Source organism: Prunus mume, linkage group LG7, assembly GCF_029339155.1.
Source record: "Prunus mume cultivar Tortuosa linkage group LG7, ASM2933915v1, whole genome shotgun sequence".
Classification (NCBI taxonomy): Eukaryota; Viridiplantae; Streptophyta; class Magnoliopsida; order Rosales; family Rosaceae; genus Prunus; species Prunus mume.
This window is the reverse complement of record NC_142704.1, coordinates 2415443-2433420: the sequence shown is the minus strand read 5'-3', so window position 1 is coordinate 2433420 and position 17978 is coordinate 2415443. Positions and strand designations below refer to the sequence as shown.

The 17978-nt window shown below is 34.6% G+C and overlaps 2 protein-coding genes across 2 annotated transcripts; both read left to right on the top strand.

The window, feature by feature from the left end:
* Positions 1-6336: 6336 nt before the first annotated feature.
* Positions 6337-7902, top strand: LOC103337587 (uncharacterized). Its single transcript, XM_008240752.2, has 3 exons — positions 6337-6469; positions 6586-6715; positions 7052-7902. Exons 1-3 carry the CDS (start codon positions 6337-6339, stop codon positions 7761-7763), a joined length of 975 nt encoding a protein of 324 aa, XP_008238974.2. The 3' UTR covers positions 7764-7902.
* A 7181-nt stretch (positions 7903-15083) lies between these two features.
* LOC103337564 (uncharacterized) lies at positions 15084-17687 on the top strand. The gene is made up of 3 exons (XM_008240728.2): positions 15084-15472; positions 15611-15740; positions 16592-17687. Exons 1-3 carry the CDS (start codon positions 15340-15342, stop codon positions 17367-17369), a joined length of 1041 nt encoding a protein of 346 aa, XP_008238950.1. The 5' UTR covers positions 15084-15339; the 3' UTR covers positions 17370-17687.
* The last annotated feature ends 291 nt before the right edge of the window (positions 17688-17978 follow it).

Below are 17978 nucleotides of genomic sequence, written 5' to 3'. Positions count from 1 at the left end.
AAAAGAAAAAAAGATGAGGTGATTAAGACACCGGCAACTTATCTTGGCATGGTCAACAATTGAATCTTAAATAGTTATACCTTGATAATTAGGATGATCCACAAACTACCTAACCCATATTTCATAATCTAAAAAAATCTAAAACAATTGTTACATGGTTGGATTAATTAATCCTAAGACCACCCACATCATATCATATGTCACTTCAACATGCAATTTACCATGAAAAACGGCAAGCCTTCTAGAAATATTTTAATTGTCTTGTTTAAATATGAGGTTTTGATTAATTAAAGGTTAGTTTTGTTATAGTAACTAATTTGTATAGTTAGTCATCTAAAATTATTTTATTAGGCCACCAAATATTTAATTAGGATTAAGAAATTATATCAAGCCATATAATCCCGCTCACTCAACAGACCCATTGATAGCTAATTGAGTAATATATTTTTTTGCTAAAAGCTAATTGAGTAATATAAATGGGATAGTTTTCTGTTACAAACGTAAATATCTTAATATTTGGCGTGTGAAACGGTTAGAAACGGTTATTTTGAAGAGATCAAAATTGATGAAATAGATTTAAAAATAATGTTTCATTAATTTCAGTCATAATTAATTAATGAGTAACTCACCAACCCTCATGACATGGGAATCTGTCTTTTTCTATCACAATGTCAAGTTGATTTTGATTTTTTAATTAATCATCGCTTTTGTGGATCCGATCAGTCATGCCAAGCACCACGTGATTGACTACTTGGCAATTGTTGGTGTGGAGTTAAATAAACAAAAAAATTAGATACTAATTCAGTAATTAGCCAATTAGCAACAGAGTACTAAAAGTAAAAATTCAATTATAAAAATTAGGAATTTGTTACGTTTTCTAATATTAGAAAAATAAATACTACTAGACCAACAGCTAATTGCAAACATGCGTCTTAGAAACGCCACTACTATAATACTATAGTACAAAAAGACTCCTTAATTAGGTAAGAATCAATGTGTGAGTCAACTCATGAGGTTCGAACCCTCACTCCAATTCATGAGGTCACTTCAGTTGCTAATTAGCATGCCATATGTTTGATATGGTAAACCCAAAACATTTCCTCTCTAACTAAGTTTTGCACAACCAAATTTAAATCCATATTTCGCTTTTGGGTCATGACTTTGTAGTGATGGGCCATGCTAGCTTACTAGGTTTTTGGGCCTAAATATATGGATTTTTTTTTATGGTACATAGATTCATTTACTCTTGCCTTCAAAATTTGTAGATTTTCAGATAAATATTGAGTCAAACAACATAGGGTTGAATATTTTTTGATATATTTTTGTTCTCCAAAAGGAGGTATTTACCATACACGGAAACAAATAAAAAACCTTTAATTACACAAGATTTGTATAAAAGAGAAAAAGAAATAAAATCCTAATAGAATATGAAATAAATCTCCTAATCAAAGTATGATTTCGCCAACACTTCCTCTCAAGTTGAAGCAAAGATGTCACACATGCCCAACTTATTAAGCAAGTTGAGAGAGACATTAATAATCTCAGTACCCAACTTCTTTTTAATAAAATGTCGATCAACCTCCACATGCTTTGTATGAGCAATCACACTTGCAACTTTATTGTCACAATACAAATCCTTTGGTTTCTGGAGCTCAATCCCAAAAACTCCCAAGAATCTCCTTAACCACAATAACTCGCACACACCTTGAGCCATCCCACGATACTCAGCCTTGGCACTAGACCGAGACACTACCTTTTGCTTTTTACTCCTCCAAGTAATAAGATTACCACAACAAATGTGAAATACCCAGATGTAGAACGTCTATCAGTGACTGAACCAAGCCAATCGAGATTCCTATACCCTTTCAAATCCATATGACCATACTGAGAAAACATTAACCTCTTACCAGGAGTTACTTTTAAATACCTCAAAATACACATCACAAACACTCATATAATCTTCACTAAGAGAATGCATAAACTGACTCACTACACTCACTGCATATGTTATATCATGATGTGTATGAGCTAAATAAATCAATTTCTGCACATGCCATTGATAATGCCCTGACAAAACGCTGAATGCGCACTTCTTCGGGTTAAGCTGCATGCGGTATTTTCTCATCCGCACGTTTCTTGGTTGAAAGAGAACTCCGGATTACGTTCCCAAAGTCGAATGATGGAAATAGAATGAGTACCTGCAAAAGCCACTCCGACGCTCAAGTCAGTTTTGCGCGACGTACTCTTAGTGTTCAATTGGATTTTTCATACCTTTACTGGAGGCCTAGTTGGGTTTTTATAGTGCTCCGAGGTCTTGGGTTTAGCCCCACTTCCCTAGCTTTGTGCATCTCCATTCTCCACTTCGTGGTAATGGGATCAGATAAGTGACTTGCATCTCCCTTGTTCCACACTCCTCTAGTAGGAGGTGAGGGAAGTTCGATCATCCCACGTCTTTTAGTTGTGGCATATGGGTTAGGTCATGATGCGTTAGATTTGGTCCCCACAATATCCATGTGTTGAAGAATCGCTTGGGTGCGTATCGTTTCAGCACACTAGACGTAGTTGTAACCGAGGTGCTCATTTAGTAACTTCTTTAGTTTCAAGTATGGGGGGACTCATTCCTGGGATGTTATCTTTCCCTAATGGCTCTTTAATTGTTTCGCAGAAGACGCTAATGTTTCCATTTGTCTCTAATAAAATTTCCTTTTTCTTGGTTAATTTTTTTTTTGAATCTTGAATAGTTATACCTTGATAATTAGGATGATCCACAAACTGCCTAACCCATTTTTCATTAATAAATTAAATTTCTAAAAAAATTATTGCATGTTCGGATTAATTAATCCTAAGCCTAGTGACTACCCATATCATGTGTCGCTCATTTCAACATGCAGTGTACCATGAAAAACGGCCAGCCGTCTAGAAATATTTTAATTGTCTTTTGTTTTGTTTGTTTGTTTGTTTTTTTGGGGTGAGAAATCTGAGGTTTTGATTAATTAGAGGTTAGTTTTGTTATGGTAACTAATTTGTATAGTTAGCCATCTAAAATTATTTAACTAGGATTATGAAATTATATCAAGTCATATAATCCTGCTCAACAGGCCCACTGATAGCTAATTGACTAATATTCTTTTTGCCAAAATTAATTGAGTAATATAAATGGGATATATATAGTTTGTTGCTTTGTACAATAATTTGTTACAAACGTAAAAATCTTAACATTGGCGCTTGAAACGGTTAGAAACGATTATTCTGAAGAGATTAAAATTGAAGTAGAGAAAACAGTGTTTGAATTAGATTTAAAATTAATGTTTGATTAATTTCAATCGTAATTAATTAATGAGTATTAACTCACCAACCCTCATGACATGGGAATCTTTGTCTTCTTCTATCACAATGGCAAGTTGATTTTTTAATTAATCATCGCCTTTTGTGGATCCAATCAGTCATGCCAAGATTTTATAGAGGGGATACAAATTTGGGAACAGCAGATTCAGACTCCTTGATAGATAGGAGAGATAACATTTGTCAAATTAAGAGTTTGTTTGGTACTACTTCAACTAAAAGCAGTTTTTGGAGTGTGACCAAAAACTTGAAAGTGTTTCTAGGTTATAAACATTTTATGAAGAAACACTTAGGAAGCACTTCGATTTTTATAAATTTTCTGATGTGCCTATAACAAAAGTACTTACGAGCATAAACTCTTATAAGCAGAGGTGTTCAGTACAAAAACCAGTCCCAAACATTTTAAGTCGACGTTGATCTAGCTAAGAGAGACGAACCATTTCTTTCAATGCAAAAATGGTAAGTGTGGGTCCCAACCATAGTTCGTTGCTGTCTAAAAGTCAAGTATGATAATATTTTTCCCTTTCAATTCCTCTTAAACTTGGTTTTCAAAGATGATCAATTGATTATACATTAGTTTCAAAGTTTTGTGTTGCGATCCGTCCAAGCAAAAGCCCTCTCAAATATTATTGTCTCCACACAATTCACATATCAATTTCCATAGGGTAGTGCATTTGCATCAATGAACAGAACATACCCTTTTCGCTTTCACTCTCTAGCTTTGATTGATATCCATCGATCTCTGTATATACTTATGCATCTATATCTTACCTTGCTAACTATAAGGCGTCAAATTGAAGCACCATACAAAGCAAGGAACTACCTAGCGTCAACTGTTCTTGTATATTGTATAACAAGCCTCCTGATCAGCCAAAATGTTGTCGGTGCAACGTGCTTGCATGGCTGGCCATACTATATTGCCTGGCTGATTTTAATTGGTGCTTCAATTAAAGGATCCTTCAAATAAATTTGTTTGAACACCACCTATATAGATTATGCATCAAATTTTATTGATCCGGCCATATAGAATGTAACAATTTGAATAGAATATGTAATCACTTTAGTATATATATTTGTTGGAAAAAAAAAATCATGCTATTTCATCACAATTAGATATCTTAGTTGACAATTGGAAAAATGGATTTGGACATATACCTAGCCGGGTTGAAAAAGATTGTGGTATCAGAGTTGTCGAAAGAAGATCAGATTGACATATTTTGTGAGGGTGATTATTGACCCATGCATAATTGAGCTTTCCAAGTAATGATACGGTTAAGGCAAGTAAGCTAGATGCTATGGCTAGTTAGAATCATTAAGTCCGGCCGGTTGAGTGTAACGAATCTCCACTTCCTTTTCAGCGCATGTCGACAAGTAATAGTTTGAATAACTTGAACTCAGACATTTTGGACAAAAATGGCTACTTGATGCCCATCATATACAGCTAGAAATGACGTAGAAGCCGTATGAATAGTTTAAACCAAAGTTTGCATAGGAGTGAAATTGAACCATTCACCTAGCCTAATCTCAATTCATTTCCTTATTCACCCTCACCACTTGGACTAATCTTGAGGACTTAGAACAAATGATTTTGTTGTTGTAGGCAATCCTCAATATATAAGAGCATCCTCAATAATGTTGGGAGGTATTTCAAAAAAGAAAACTTACTATATTTGTCCAATGAATATATATGTGGCTTTGGCTACCCTCATAAAGAGACTTAAAACTCACTTTTGATGAGCAGATGCGGGTTAGGCTAATTGGCCAAAGCAATGTGTCCGCCCCTTTACATTTGAGTTTGATCCCCTTCCCGTACATTAGATTAGAGTGGCCTAGAATATCGCTATATAAAAAAATATAATATATAAAAAAAACCCACTTTTGATGAGATTCACAAAAAATATACTCTATTTTAAAAAGGGAACCATTGGAATTAACCACAGGATTAGAGCTAATTACAATGGTGCATCTAAAATGCAACTTCCCAATTAAGGTTTTTTTCACAATTTGGAAATGAGAAAATAACTGAAGATTGTGATACAAAATCTGTTCCAAAGTATAAATTGTAATAAATTTTTCTATGGGACGTCTAAACAAAAAATCTCAACAACCCTTTTAATCTAGCTAGAAACAAACTTGGTTCATCGAAGTTTTTTTCCTTTATACTAATGCAAACAAAGATTGTTACAAAGCTTTCTCCCATTCCGAAACAAAACAATTTTTGTTTGCATTAGTATAAAGAAAACTTCGATGAGTACGATCCAAAACTATTATTAATGAGGAACAAAATAAGTTTTCTATTGTTGGGGAAGTAGGAGAATTGATATCAGACATTAGAACATGCCTAAGTTACATGCTTAATACACATAAACGGATATCAGACATTAGAACATACATCTCTGGTAGAAGTAAAATCACTTACACATGTACATAATAGTCGGTTCATCTCTGTAGAGGTGTGGTAAAAAATTAATAGTATAAATCAATTCACAACTTACCAACAAAAGCGGAAGAGAGAATAAACAACCAGTTAGCTTTTAGTTCAATGGTATATATTTTTCTTATTAATGTTGGAGTTGTATCAAGTTTGAATCCCCCTCCCGTTGGTAAAATAAAAGAGATAAATGTTTGAAACGAAATTAATTTGTTACACAAATACGGTCAGAAATTTTGGTTTCCAAGTAGTCCAAAATAAAGCTAATTTCAAGCTTCTATGTGCGTTATTAGAGTAGGACAATGAGAAGATGAAATCTAATAGAAAGAAAAATTAAAAACTAGATGTTACGAACAAATACAAATTAAGATCAAATTTATCAAAGTGGATGGGAGGTCAATTTAGGGTCGATGGAGCTCCGGAGTTTGTACTTTCTCTTACTTTTAAGAGGGCAGTGAGAGAGGGACCCAACGCTTACAAGAGCCTTCTGAATTTCACTTCTCATGGAAACTCTAGTTTGATCAGGCAACCCAAAAAAGAGAGTAGAGGAGCAATTTTTAACAATGGGGCATCATTATTGCTGCAAACAACGAAAGGTTAAGAAAGGCCTTTGGTCCCCTGAGGAAGATGAAAAGCTCATCAGATACATCACTACATATGGCCATGGCTGCTGGAGAAAAGTCCCTGAGCAAGCTGGTCATATATATATCTCTCGCTGTCTCTCCACACACGCGCGCACACACACATACAATACACAAGAAACCACAATTCTTTGCATGACTTAACTAGGGTTGTTTTGCTGTTGCTTTTAGGGCTTCAAAGGTGTGGCAAGAGCTGTCGCTTGAGATGGCTCAATTACTTGAGGCCTGATATCAAAAGAGGAGGGTTTACACCAGAGGAGGAGAAATTGATTATTAGGCTTCATGGTGCTGTAGGAAACAGGTTCAATTTCAATTTTGCATTTTAATTTTTAATTTGTGGTTTTTTTCTTTTTGCGTTCACCCTAACCATGAATTCTGATAATCAACTCGTAGCCTAAAATCAAGTGAGAGTAGCCAATCTTGAATCTTCCCCTAAACTTTTTTTAACCCAAAAATAAAAAATAAAAATAAAGTGATTTTCCAACATTTTAAATTAGTTTTCTAAAAGTGTTTTGTCAATCTTTTTTAGACAACGCCTTTGTAATTACTGCCACATTAATTAGATATTTATTGTAGTGTCACAAACAATGGTGGAGATCCATTAATTTTGATTTTTGTTTTGGTGAGCAAATTGTAGATGGGCGCGTATAGCAAAATGCCTGCCTGGAAGAACTGACAACGAGATAAAGAACTACTGGAATTCATGGATTAAAAGGAAGCTAGAGAAGCCTTCTTCACCACCAACCACATCTCCTTCTACTATCGATCATCACCAGCAGCACAATTACCAAATGGTTTGTAATTTCCCAAACCATCAAGATTTTGTGAACCAAAATTTCATGACAAAGCCTAGGGATCAAACCCTATACCCTTCTCCCTTCCCCCCATTCATGTTCGACGCTGCTTCAGTTGATGACATTCAGGCAAACAATATCAATGCACAAGCAGCTGAGCACTTTCTGATCAGTGTGTTGAATTCGAGAAATGGAACGTGGAATTTGGATCAACAGCAGCATCATCATCAAGTTCAAGCCCTTCCCTCTTCTACATCACCATTTACAAACAATAATATGGATGCACATTTTCTGCCTGCCCTCGTAGGACCAACCATTGGAAACAATAACATGGTTCCTATTGAAGTGGAATCATGTAACAATATTGATGAGGAAGGAGAGATTTCAATGGAGTGCTTGCAGAGTTCAACTCAGGAGCTGAATGCATTGGTTCACCCTCGCCAGGCTCAACATTGTTCATCAAGCAGCTTCCATTTTTGGGACAGTGTTGAAGCACCATCTTCATCTAACATGAGGTCAGCTAACATATTGTCTTCTTTTCCATCATATCTATAAGATTTGATGTTGATCGAGCCGTGAAGGATGAACCGAATGTTTTCAGGCTTCAGAAAACAAAATATACTGCATGAAATATGATTATGCATAGAAAACGAAATATATTATGTATATGCATTCGATGTTCATATATAACTAAGTTTAGTGTTTGAAAATAGAAGTGAGGATACAAGCAGAAACTCATGAGAAAACTTCATGCAGTCACATGATTGTACTTCATGAAACTTTTTATAGTAAGAACATGAGATTAAACGTAGTTCAAAATATGATTGGTTCCCAATGTGATGATTTAAAAGATCACAAAATTAGTTTTGTACCAATTTGTTGATTGTCCACAGAAAGTCATGGCTGTCCATTGATGATTTTGGGGAAAATTTAGCAATGCTTAATGAAGTTAACCAGCAAGGAAGAGCTAATAGTACTTTCTGATCACTAAACGTGTTTATGACAATGTTTGGCATAAAAGTTTAGAAGTATTTCTGAGCTATAAAAATACTTTCTGGAGAAACACGTGCTACGTTCTCACGAAAATTAATAGAAAAAGACCATCTATCTTCTTTAGATATATTGCATCATATGCGAACCCTGTCAAAAGACACCATAGGCCAACTATAGAAGAACAGCGACAACTCACTTGAGGACAAAGTTGAGCTTTAAAAAAATACAGGAACTCATAACTAACAATTTTGTCTTAAACAAGATCGCCCTGATTCTCATGAGGGTGATTGGTCGATATATAATTAAATATCATGGCATGTTGATCAAGCTTGGGTAACTAATTTTGATTATTTTAGAATCTTGCGTGAAACGTGGGGTGTTCGACTAATGGCAATGTTTAAGATCCCAATAAAAATTAGGGCTTCTTAGATATGGGTCCATTTTCATTTAGATAATATGAATGCAGGATACTAATTAGTCTCTCTTCAATTGCAGTCCTCCCAATCAATTGTATGACCAGGTATGCAAACCTTGTAGCCACCATATTTGAGAGATTTACAAGATATAACATTGATTGAAAATGACAAGTAAATACAAATACCACTTTTAAATATGGAAAAAATCTATTTGATTCATTCCTCACAGATTAAAAACCTATTTAATTCAAATTTCATCTATATATATGGAAACTATATTTTTTAGAATTCTATATTCGTAGCTTTATTAAATTGGTAGCATATACCTACCTTTTAGCTATAAATTAATTTATATACTGAGTTTTTCAAAATTCTTTGATGGAATTTTTTTGTCATAATGTTAATTTTTTAATATACCTAGTATGGAGGTATAACTTTTTTTTATATTTTAAACATATGTGTTTTACCTGTCATTGAGGTGCATCCAATATGTTATGTACTACACATATTAGATAGGTATATCAATTTCAATGGTCAGTAGGGTATTGTACCTGGATAGGTTATCAAATTTAAGAATAATATTAATAGTTCATGAAGAAATAAACGAGTACAATGAGATGGGAAAAAAAACAACATGTGAATTATTAATCCCTTTCGCAAAGTTATAAAACTAAAAAATAGTACAACTTGACAATTGGTGAGAAACAATTGAAAATTTTAATCATTATTACCTTTAGGTACATAGAGTGGAAAAAAAACATTATACTACAAAAAGCTACACAACAATGAAATTAAAACCTAAAACAAACATAAAAGATGGGAAAGAAAACAATAATAGTATATGAGTGGGCAATTGTATTATGAACGAATAATAAAAGGAGTACACAATAAAATAAGTGGCAATGGATTAACATATTTATGCACAATATGTGCATTAATAAAATCCACGTTAAATAGGAATTTGTACAAATCAAGCATGTTTCGACATTTACATTCAAAATGTAATTAGTCGTTTAATTACATGATCAAATATGATCATTAATGGCCTATAAATCCTCATCTTACCCGTTTTATACAATAGGGATATAATAGGAACAAAAAATTTAAATACAAATCAGTTGAATACAAAAGATTGAGTCAGCATGTCAAAAATGGAATGTAATTTACATGACAAACTAGTCAAAGAACTTGTATCAACAAACAATTATTCAAGGACCAGACCCAACTATTAGTTGAATTTTTGGACCTCTATCAAACTTTTCTATAAAAATTATTATTAACTAATGAGAAAGCTAGTATTAGCAACAACTCCTGGTTAGCCGGCCACCATGACAAAAACTATTGTTATGGAGATTGCCAAACCTTGTGGATGGTGTTTGTCATAACTTATATATTATTAGTCCATTGAGATTCCAGCCTAGGTTCATTTAGATTTCATGGCTTGGATTAACATGCATATATGTTTAACTCATATACAAAATCATCTAATAACGGGATTTAGTTAAATATAAAATTTAAAGTGAGTGGGGCATCGGTTAACAAATGAGGATGATTATTCGATGTGTTGATGATGGTGGCAGTGATGGTTATGGTAAGTTGGTAGTGGTAGAGATGGCGGTGCCGGCAGCGAGGATACATGGTTGCAATTTATATACTCATAAAATGACATGTAAGTATTTTCGACACTTATACATCATTTATATCATATGGACCTTACAAATTTCTCAGCAAAACTTTTACAAACAATTTGTATACCAATGTATGTGGTAAGGCCTTGACTGTTCATATATAGTCTATTTTCGAACCTAAAAAAATGAGTTCCATTTTAAACCTCATTTATTTTGATCAAAGAAGATAGTGTTATGTAACATGCAGCTTGTCGGGGCAAAATTTTTGCGAGTGTAAATTGTAATTTGCGGACTGTATTACAGGCTTTAGTGGAAATGGGCTCCAGTTTCTGGGCTTACTCTAGTGGATTGCTCCACTTCAGTGGAAATGGGTTCCGGTTGCTAGGCTTCTTATAGGCCAATCTGGTTTTGTAGGCCAGCAGCCCATCTACATTCAATATACCAAAAAGAAAAATTGATCACCCAAAAAATGGACGTGAATTAGACCAGTTGGCAAAGTCAGTGTGCCCACCCCTTCACATCCAGTTCGATCCCTCTCGTAGTGTATTATAGTATCCCTTTGTCCAAAAATTAAGTAAGCACTTAGAACTTTTTTCTTGCCCTCTTATTTTCTTCCCTGTGTCCAATAATAGTGATTGGCTGCTTCTTTCCCATGCATATCTTTTGTTATGTATGTAGCAGGTGCTGTTATGGACTTGTTTGAAGATAATATTGAGGTTTTCAATATTAGTGTATTAGAGTGGTTTTCACTTATGGCCAGCAGCCATCTACATTTAATGTACACAGAAAAAATATGATCACCCAAAATAGACATGGGTTAGGCCGGTTGACAAAATCAGTGTGCCCGCCCCTTTACACCCCAGTTCGATCACCCTCCTAGTGTATTAGAGTGGTTTAGAGTATCCCTTTGTCCAAAAATTAAGTAAGCACTTGGAACTCTTTTCTCCCCTCTTTTCTTTCAAAAATATGTACAGTATGGAACAATTCAAGATCCATATTGATCTGTGCAAGTTTTAAACAGGCAAATCAACCTTATTACCCATTAATCCAATTCTTGACATGTTCATGAGAATCATGTCGCAACTTTTTAAAGAGAAAGAAACCAAACGGATCCAAAACTTCCATGGTTGGAAATAGGGTTGAGGTACATGGATTCAAATTGGGGTAAGATTGGGCAACAATAATTGACATATAAGGAAAGGGGTGGCCCATACAAAGATTCATCATGTAGGGTATAAGTGATCATGTCATTATTATCTTTAATAATATTGATTAATAAGAGAGAGAGAGAGAGAGAGAGAGAGAGAGAGAGAGAGAGAGAGAGAGAGAGAGAGAGCAATAACAAGGACCCCTAATACATTTAAGTAATCAAAAGAGCTTATGGTAGAGACATTTCATCCATGACTTAATGAGTTAACCAACCATGCTTATAAAGGCAAAGTCCCAATATAATTTCTCACTAATTAATCACTACACACTCAAAAACCCCATTGGTAGGCCCAATTGCCACTCCATTGCTCCTCCTTAAAGCTAAGAATAATAATCATTGCTCCTTTTCAGTTCTTCTCCCAAAGGGTGCTTTTTGTTTAATGAAAAAAACAACATGATTTATATGTAAATCAAATATATTATTTTCAAAGTTTTAGCTTGCGATCCATCCAAGCAAAAGTCACTTCCTATCTCTTCACATCAAATGTGGTGGATGATTTGCATCACCCCGCTCGCTTTCAGTACTGAATCACTGCCTATTTGATGATCTCTTTCCATATTTTTATATCAAATTACGTATAAAAACGTTGAAAATGCCTTATCAAACTACACAAGGAAATACCCCTGTTGAGGTTCATAGCAAGTTTAAATTTGTGTTCCACGTTCTAACTAATCGTTTGGATTCATCGCAGCCAAGACAAGGACCTTGTCTCCCTAACACGCTTCTGTGTTACAATATTTCTGCAAAAGATTGATTAAGCTCTTGTCTTTTATCTTTTTTTCAGATTCGGGGTTTGCATTTTCTTTATATATATTTATATATGTTCAGATTGATTATATTAATGCTTTGTGAATTGTGATCAACCACATGTATGTATTAATGTGAGTTGGCAATTAAAAAGTATGTAATTTATTAATATTCGAGAGGGAAATTCAGGATAATTATGACTTAATATATCCAATCCTTCACCTTATTAGAGCTTATTGCCTAAGCATAGAAGTGACAATGTGGGCGCAAAACAAGTTTGGATTAACCTCTGCTTATCTACATATGTGGGTTTGGCCGGTCAAGTCAGTGTGTCCGCTCACATCCGGGTTCGATCTGTAAGACAATGTCTAGAACTTACACAATCCCCATCCCCTGTACATTAGAGTTGTTTAAAGTATCACTATGTTGAAGAAAAAAAAATTTCTACTTATCTAACTTGCATGTTGGCTGTATGTTCATGGTCCAAAACTACGCCGTTTCACCTCGCTATTCAAATATTTACATCGTTTTAGGATCTCTGAATCAATATCGTGTTGCAATCAATACATGGAGATAATATTAAGCTAATCACCATATTTCTATTAAAACACCCTAATAGTCATAAGCAATTAATAGGTTTCAAAATAGCAAAAAGAATGCCAAAGTACTTGCAAATTTCTTATCTGACGAAAGATCTAAGACAGTCGTGCATCATGTAAATTGGCGCTAGTAATTAAAGCAGCCATAAACAAAGGTTTTTGTCAATGGCCTTGTAGAAAATGAGAGATGTATATGTGATTAATTTCTTAGGTATGTAAACCCCCAAAGTCAAAAAGAAATATGAGTGGGTCTAATCAAGGAGTTGTTGTTAATTAATTCATTAATTATGTCCTCAAAGACGTTATTCATACACTACGATGGATCTTTGCTCATTCCTTGTTAATAAAGCAAAAAAAAAAAAAAAAAAGTCAAGCTTATTAATTAATACAATGTATTGTAATAATCCCTGTATTATTTGTCCTTCTCAAAGTCTAATGATTCTTTCAGAAGCCATGAGAGAGAGGGGAACCAAACTAACCCAAGTGTATAATTTGATTTGAAATTTACGTGATGCCGTCGTCACCAATTTGTATTCATTTTGGGATGACGTCATGCATGCATGCTTTGAATAGTTTAATAATGGAGAAAATTATAAATTATTTTTTAAGTAAGGATTAAGGAAAATCAGAATATTAATTGAGTGGTTTTATTTTCGCCGGGGTCTCCAATGTCCCCTAACTAAACCAGAATAGCTGATGTTTCCTATATCATTTTTGGTACCTTGGGAATGAATATCTATATGCTTTTCCCTTTTTTGCTACCCATCCTTTGTAGTTGGGGGACCCTACTAACCCCGAGGGTAGGGGGTGTGTTGTGCGACTTCACCCACCAATGCCAATGTGAACCACTATATCTCACATGAGAAATTTTTCATCAAGCAACCAATTTCTTTAATGCTCTTTTAGTTACAAGCGCCCATGCTACTAAAAACTCCGCGAATATCTATATTCTTTGTGAAAAAGTATATGTTAGTACTATGCAAACATCCTACTATTAATTTTTTGTTTTTGTCCTCATACACTACGGTTTCATATAAAATAATAAGGGAAAAATACTTAAAACCTAAGTAATAAGTATAATAGTATTATTTGCCTAAACATTATTATAAATTAGGTGTGAAACAACGAGGAACTACAATTAAATAGTAACGTTGATATAAAGGAAAAAAAAAGAAGCAATGTGGGCATTGATAATTTAGTTTATCTATCTTATGAATCAAGTTAGTTAATGTGTCCTATGCAAAAGAAGATTGTTTTGTAGAACATGATGCATGAATTTTATATATATGTTTGAATATTTGCGTTAATAAAAAAAAAATATAGGAGTGATATTTCAATGAAGGTTGAATTTTACTATAATTTTTTCTAGTTTTCTTTTTTGTTACATTGGAGAAATCGAATTTGGACCTATATAACCATAATCCTAAACTATTATTTCACTATGTCTCTCAACTCTTTTTCCTTTGGCGGATTATGCTAAAGGTTTTTTTACAGAGGCTCAAGTTTGCACATTTTTTTGCCTTCTTTTCAATGTATTATGCTATCTGGTTATTGAATGAAATTCCTTTCATAAAAAAAATATATAATTAAAATTAAAAAAAAGTTGACTAAAAGAGTATAGGTTTTTCTAGGACAATACTTGGGTGTACGATGTATCTCCTTATCCGCTCTATTGTGATTAATGAATTTTTAGATGGTGATTTAGAAAATGAAGAATTTCAATGTAACAGGTGCATGGTAAAGATTCATTAATCACAATAGAATGGAGAATGAATGCCTTATACATCATATTAATTATACTTACGAACAGTTATACGTTTTACAGGTTATGAAAATACCCTTTTGCCAGCCATGGGCACGTGAATTGCCTATTTTATCAGTTTCTGCCAAACTTTCAACACATTAATACATTGCTCAATGGACCATGACCAACAAGGCACACAGAATTACAGTGCCTTCTTGCTGCCAATCATTCCACCCCCATAAATATTGCTTCAGCTTGATATATATATATATATATATATATATATATATATATATATATAAAACATGAGATGTCACAGTTTGATTGGTGAGATATTGTTAGAAGCTAGGATAAATTAAATGCTTCACAGTAGCAGACCAAAAAGGAGCGAGTTGTGTGGAACCACCAGCATCAACATGATGATTTGGAGAGTACGTGAAGTTGGTTACACACAATACACACATATGTACGTAGAAAATAGTAAGAAACCGTGGAATAAGATAATTATATATAAAGAAGAAGGAGGAGCTGATGAAATGTCATTGTAGGGTTACATGGAAATCTGCTTCCCTCTTGTGCGGACCCCATCAGGTTAATTAATGTCGGCTCTATAGCCTCACTGTACTTATATTACTTTTAAAGGAGTTTAAAGGAGGTAGAGAAAAACCCAATTCTCTTGCAAAACACCCATTTGGTGATCACTAGCTATAGCTGCTAGTTTCATATCAATTTCTGATATATCAGAATTGATCAAGTTGAAGGGTTAACAAGAAATTGAGAATTAGTAGCAAAAAATGGGCCACCATTCTTGTTGCAACCAGCAGAAGGTTAAGAGAGGCCTTTGGTCCCCTGAGGAAGATGAGAAGCTCATCAGATACATCACCACCCATGGCTATGGCTGCTGGAGTGAAGTCCCTGAGAAAGCTGGTCATCACCCTTCTCTCTCTCTCTCTCTCTCTCTCTCTCTCTCTCTCTCTCTGTGTGTGTTAATTACTACTTATGACCTAATTAAATCAGCTTGTTCCTAATAATATTAAGAGGGTGCTTAATTGTTTTGTGTTTCAGGGCTTCAAAGGTGTGGAAAGAGCTGCCGCTTGAGATGGATTAATTATTTGAGGCCTGATATTAGAAGAGGGAGGTTTACTCCAGAAGAAGAGAAATTGATTATTAGCCTCCATGGGGTTGTAGGCAACAGGTTAACTTAAACACCAGTATTATTAATTAGTTAATTACCTTCTACTATTTTTCCTAAACCTTGAAGTCTTTGCATCCAATTAATCCAAACCAGTTCTTGATGGCATATATCTTAAGCCTCCAAATTTGAACGCATTGCCATCGTGTTCAAACTTGCTTAATTGGGTTTTGCAAAAGCCTAATTTTTCTTTTAGAATGCGCGTAAATTTTCGTACCTTTTTGTTGTTTTTCTCTTGAAAAGAAGTTGTTTTGAAGCTTTAAAGTCATTGCAATGTTCAAGCATGGTTAATTGGGTTTTGGGAGGTCTATTTTCCTCTTAGAACGTGTAAGTTTGAAGGTTGTCTTGTTGTTGTTGTAGTATGCTTTTGGAAGAAGTGCTTTTGAAGCTTGGATTCATACCGCTTTCACTAATTAAAATCTTATATAATGGTCACGTTTATTCTTGTCAACAATAAATTAATTGGTACCGGATGTTTGGAAACAACTTAAGTGAAATAGACCTCTAACTGAATACAAACAAACTTTCAAAACAAGTTTTCGCGATCATACACACACACACACACATATATATATATATGTCTGGTTTTATGTTATAAATATGTAGCTCTCCAGAAGCAATCTTCTTCACTGATACAGTACAAAACCACATGTCACCTACATTTTCTACTGACAGACGTTAAGAAGTCAACTTCGGAGGTTGGCATGCATTGAAGATTTCATCAGCTGAAATCAGAACACGACACAAACAAAACATAATTTTAATCTTAATTAGAACTTAATTAATTAATTTGCACTCTTAATTTAATTACTCTTTTTACTAATTATATATGCATGACTGTATTGATTTTGTAGATGGGCTCATATAGCAAGCCACCTACCTGGAAGAACAGACAATGAGATCAAGAACTATTGGAATTCATGGATCAAAAAGAAGATTAGAAAGCCTTCCACAACTTCAAGCACCACAATAAGTCCTTCTTCTAGTGCTGATCATCTTCAGCATATGATCCCCCAGATGGGTAATTATATGATCAACTCAAACCAACTAGATTTTGCAAATCAAGATTTGCCAACCCCAAAGCCCCAAGCTCATCAAGAAACCCTATTCTCCTCAACATGCCCTCTCTTCATGTTTGATACAAGTCCCAATATGGAAGCAGCTCCAGAGAATTACAGTGCACGTGCAGAGCTTTTCCAGGACATGGTCTCTGCGGCGGGTTTGAGCTCATCTGAGCCGTGGAATCTGAGCCAGCATCAAGTCCAGGCCTTCCCGCCTCCGGCAATGTCATTCAGTACAAGTGCTACCAGTGCTACCATGGACACGAACTATTTGCCGCCGTTGATCGAGAACATGGACAACAACATGCTGCCCAATATTGATCATCAAGTTCATCATCAATCTTGTAACATTAATCTTGATGAGGAGGGAGATCATCAGATGGCCTTGGAATGCTTGATGCAAAGGCAGGAGCTGAATGAATGGGTTGTGTCCCAGCAACAGTGTTCTAACTATCTATTTTGGGACACAGTTCTTGTTGGAGAAGAAGAACACCATAATATTGCACAGCCTGCCGCGTCATCAAATGCAGGAGCTAATACCCTACTGTCTTCTTTTCCTTCATCTCTATAAGATATTAATGGCGGTGTGTGAACAAACAACAACGTACACTGCTGTCCCCCCCTAACCTTACCATGCACCTCTCTCTCTCTCTCTCTCTCTCTCTCTCTATCTATAGGAAGAGCTTTTCGAAATGGTCCAGGCTTTTGAGTACAGAGTTTGTTTTTTTTTATTACTTTTGGGGTGAGATTGATGGATTGTGAAATTAAAGTGAGCTCTATAGGTAACATAAGCAAATGCATGCAATTAATATGTTTATTTAATTTGGGTTTGGCAACAGAAGAGAATGAATAAGGCAATGCAATGCGACAAGCAGCAAAGTTTGAACTATTTGGTCTTCATTTGATCATTTTTTCTTGGTGTTAATGGTTTTGCTTTTCCATTTAATTTAGTATTAGTGCCTGTTTACATTCGTAGCCCATGGTAATTCTTAGAAACTGAAGAGAAAAATACTAACCAAAAACAATATTCCTTGTCAATGGAGAGAGACAGCTTAACAAATAGAGCCTTGAAAATTTTACAGCACTTTACTAAAATAGGATGATGTCTCATCATGTATGTTGAATCTTTCTTATAAATGGCAATGCATGCTTTCATTAGTGTTGAATCTCATGCTTAAGA

Bases quoted from the DNA above. Each gene is read 5' to 3' on its own strand.
- LOC103337564 (XM_008240728.2), top strand. From the start codon at position 15,340: ATGGGCCACCATTCTTGTTGCAACCAGCAGAAGGTTAAGAGAGGCCTT. The intron at 15,473-15,610 runs GTCATCACCCTT...TTTGTGTTTCAG, and splicing joins TGAAGTCCCTGAGAAAGCTG to GGCTTCAAAGGTGTGGAAAG. The intron at 15,741-16,591 runs GTTAACTTAAAC...TTGATTTTGTAG, and splicing joins CATGGGGTTGTAGGCAACAG to ATGGGCTCATATAGCAAGCC.
- LOC103337587 (XM_008240752.2), top strand. From the start codon at position 6,337: ATGGGGCATCATTATTGCTGCAAACAACGAAAGGTTAAGAAAGGCCTT. The intron at 6,470-6,585 runs GTCATATATATA...TGTTGCTTTTAG, and splicing joins AAAAGTCCCTGAGCAAGCTG to GGCTTCAAAGGTGTGGCAAG. The intron at 6,716-7,051 runs GTTCAATTTCAA...AGCAAATTGTAG, and splicing joins CATGGTGCTGTAGGAAACAG to ATGGGCGCGTATAGCAAAAT.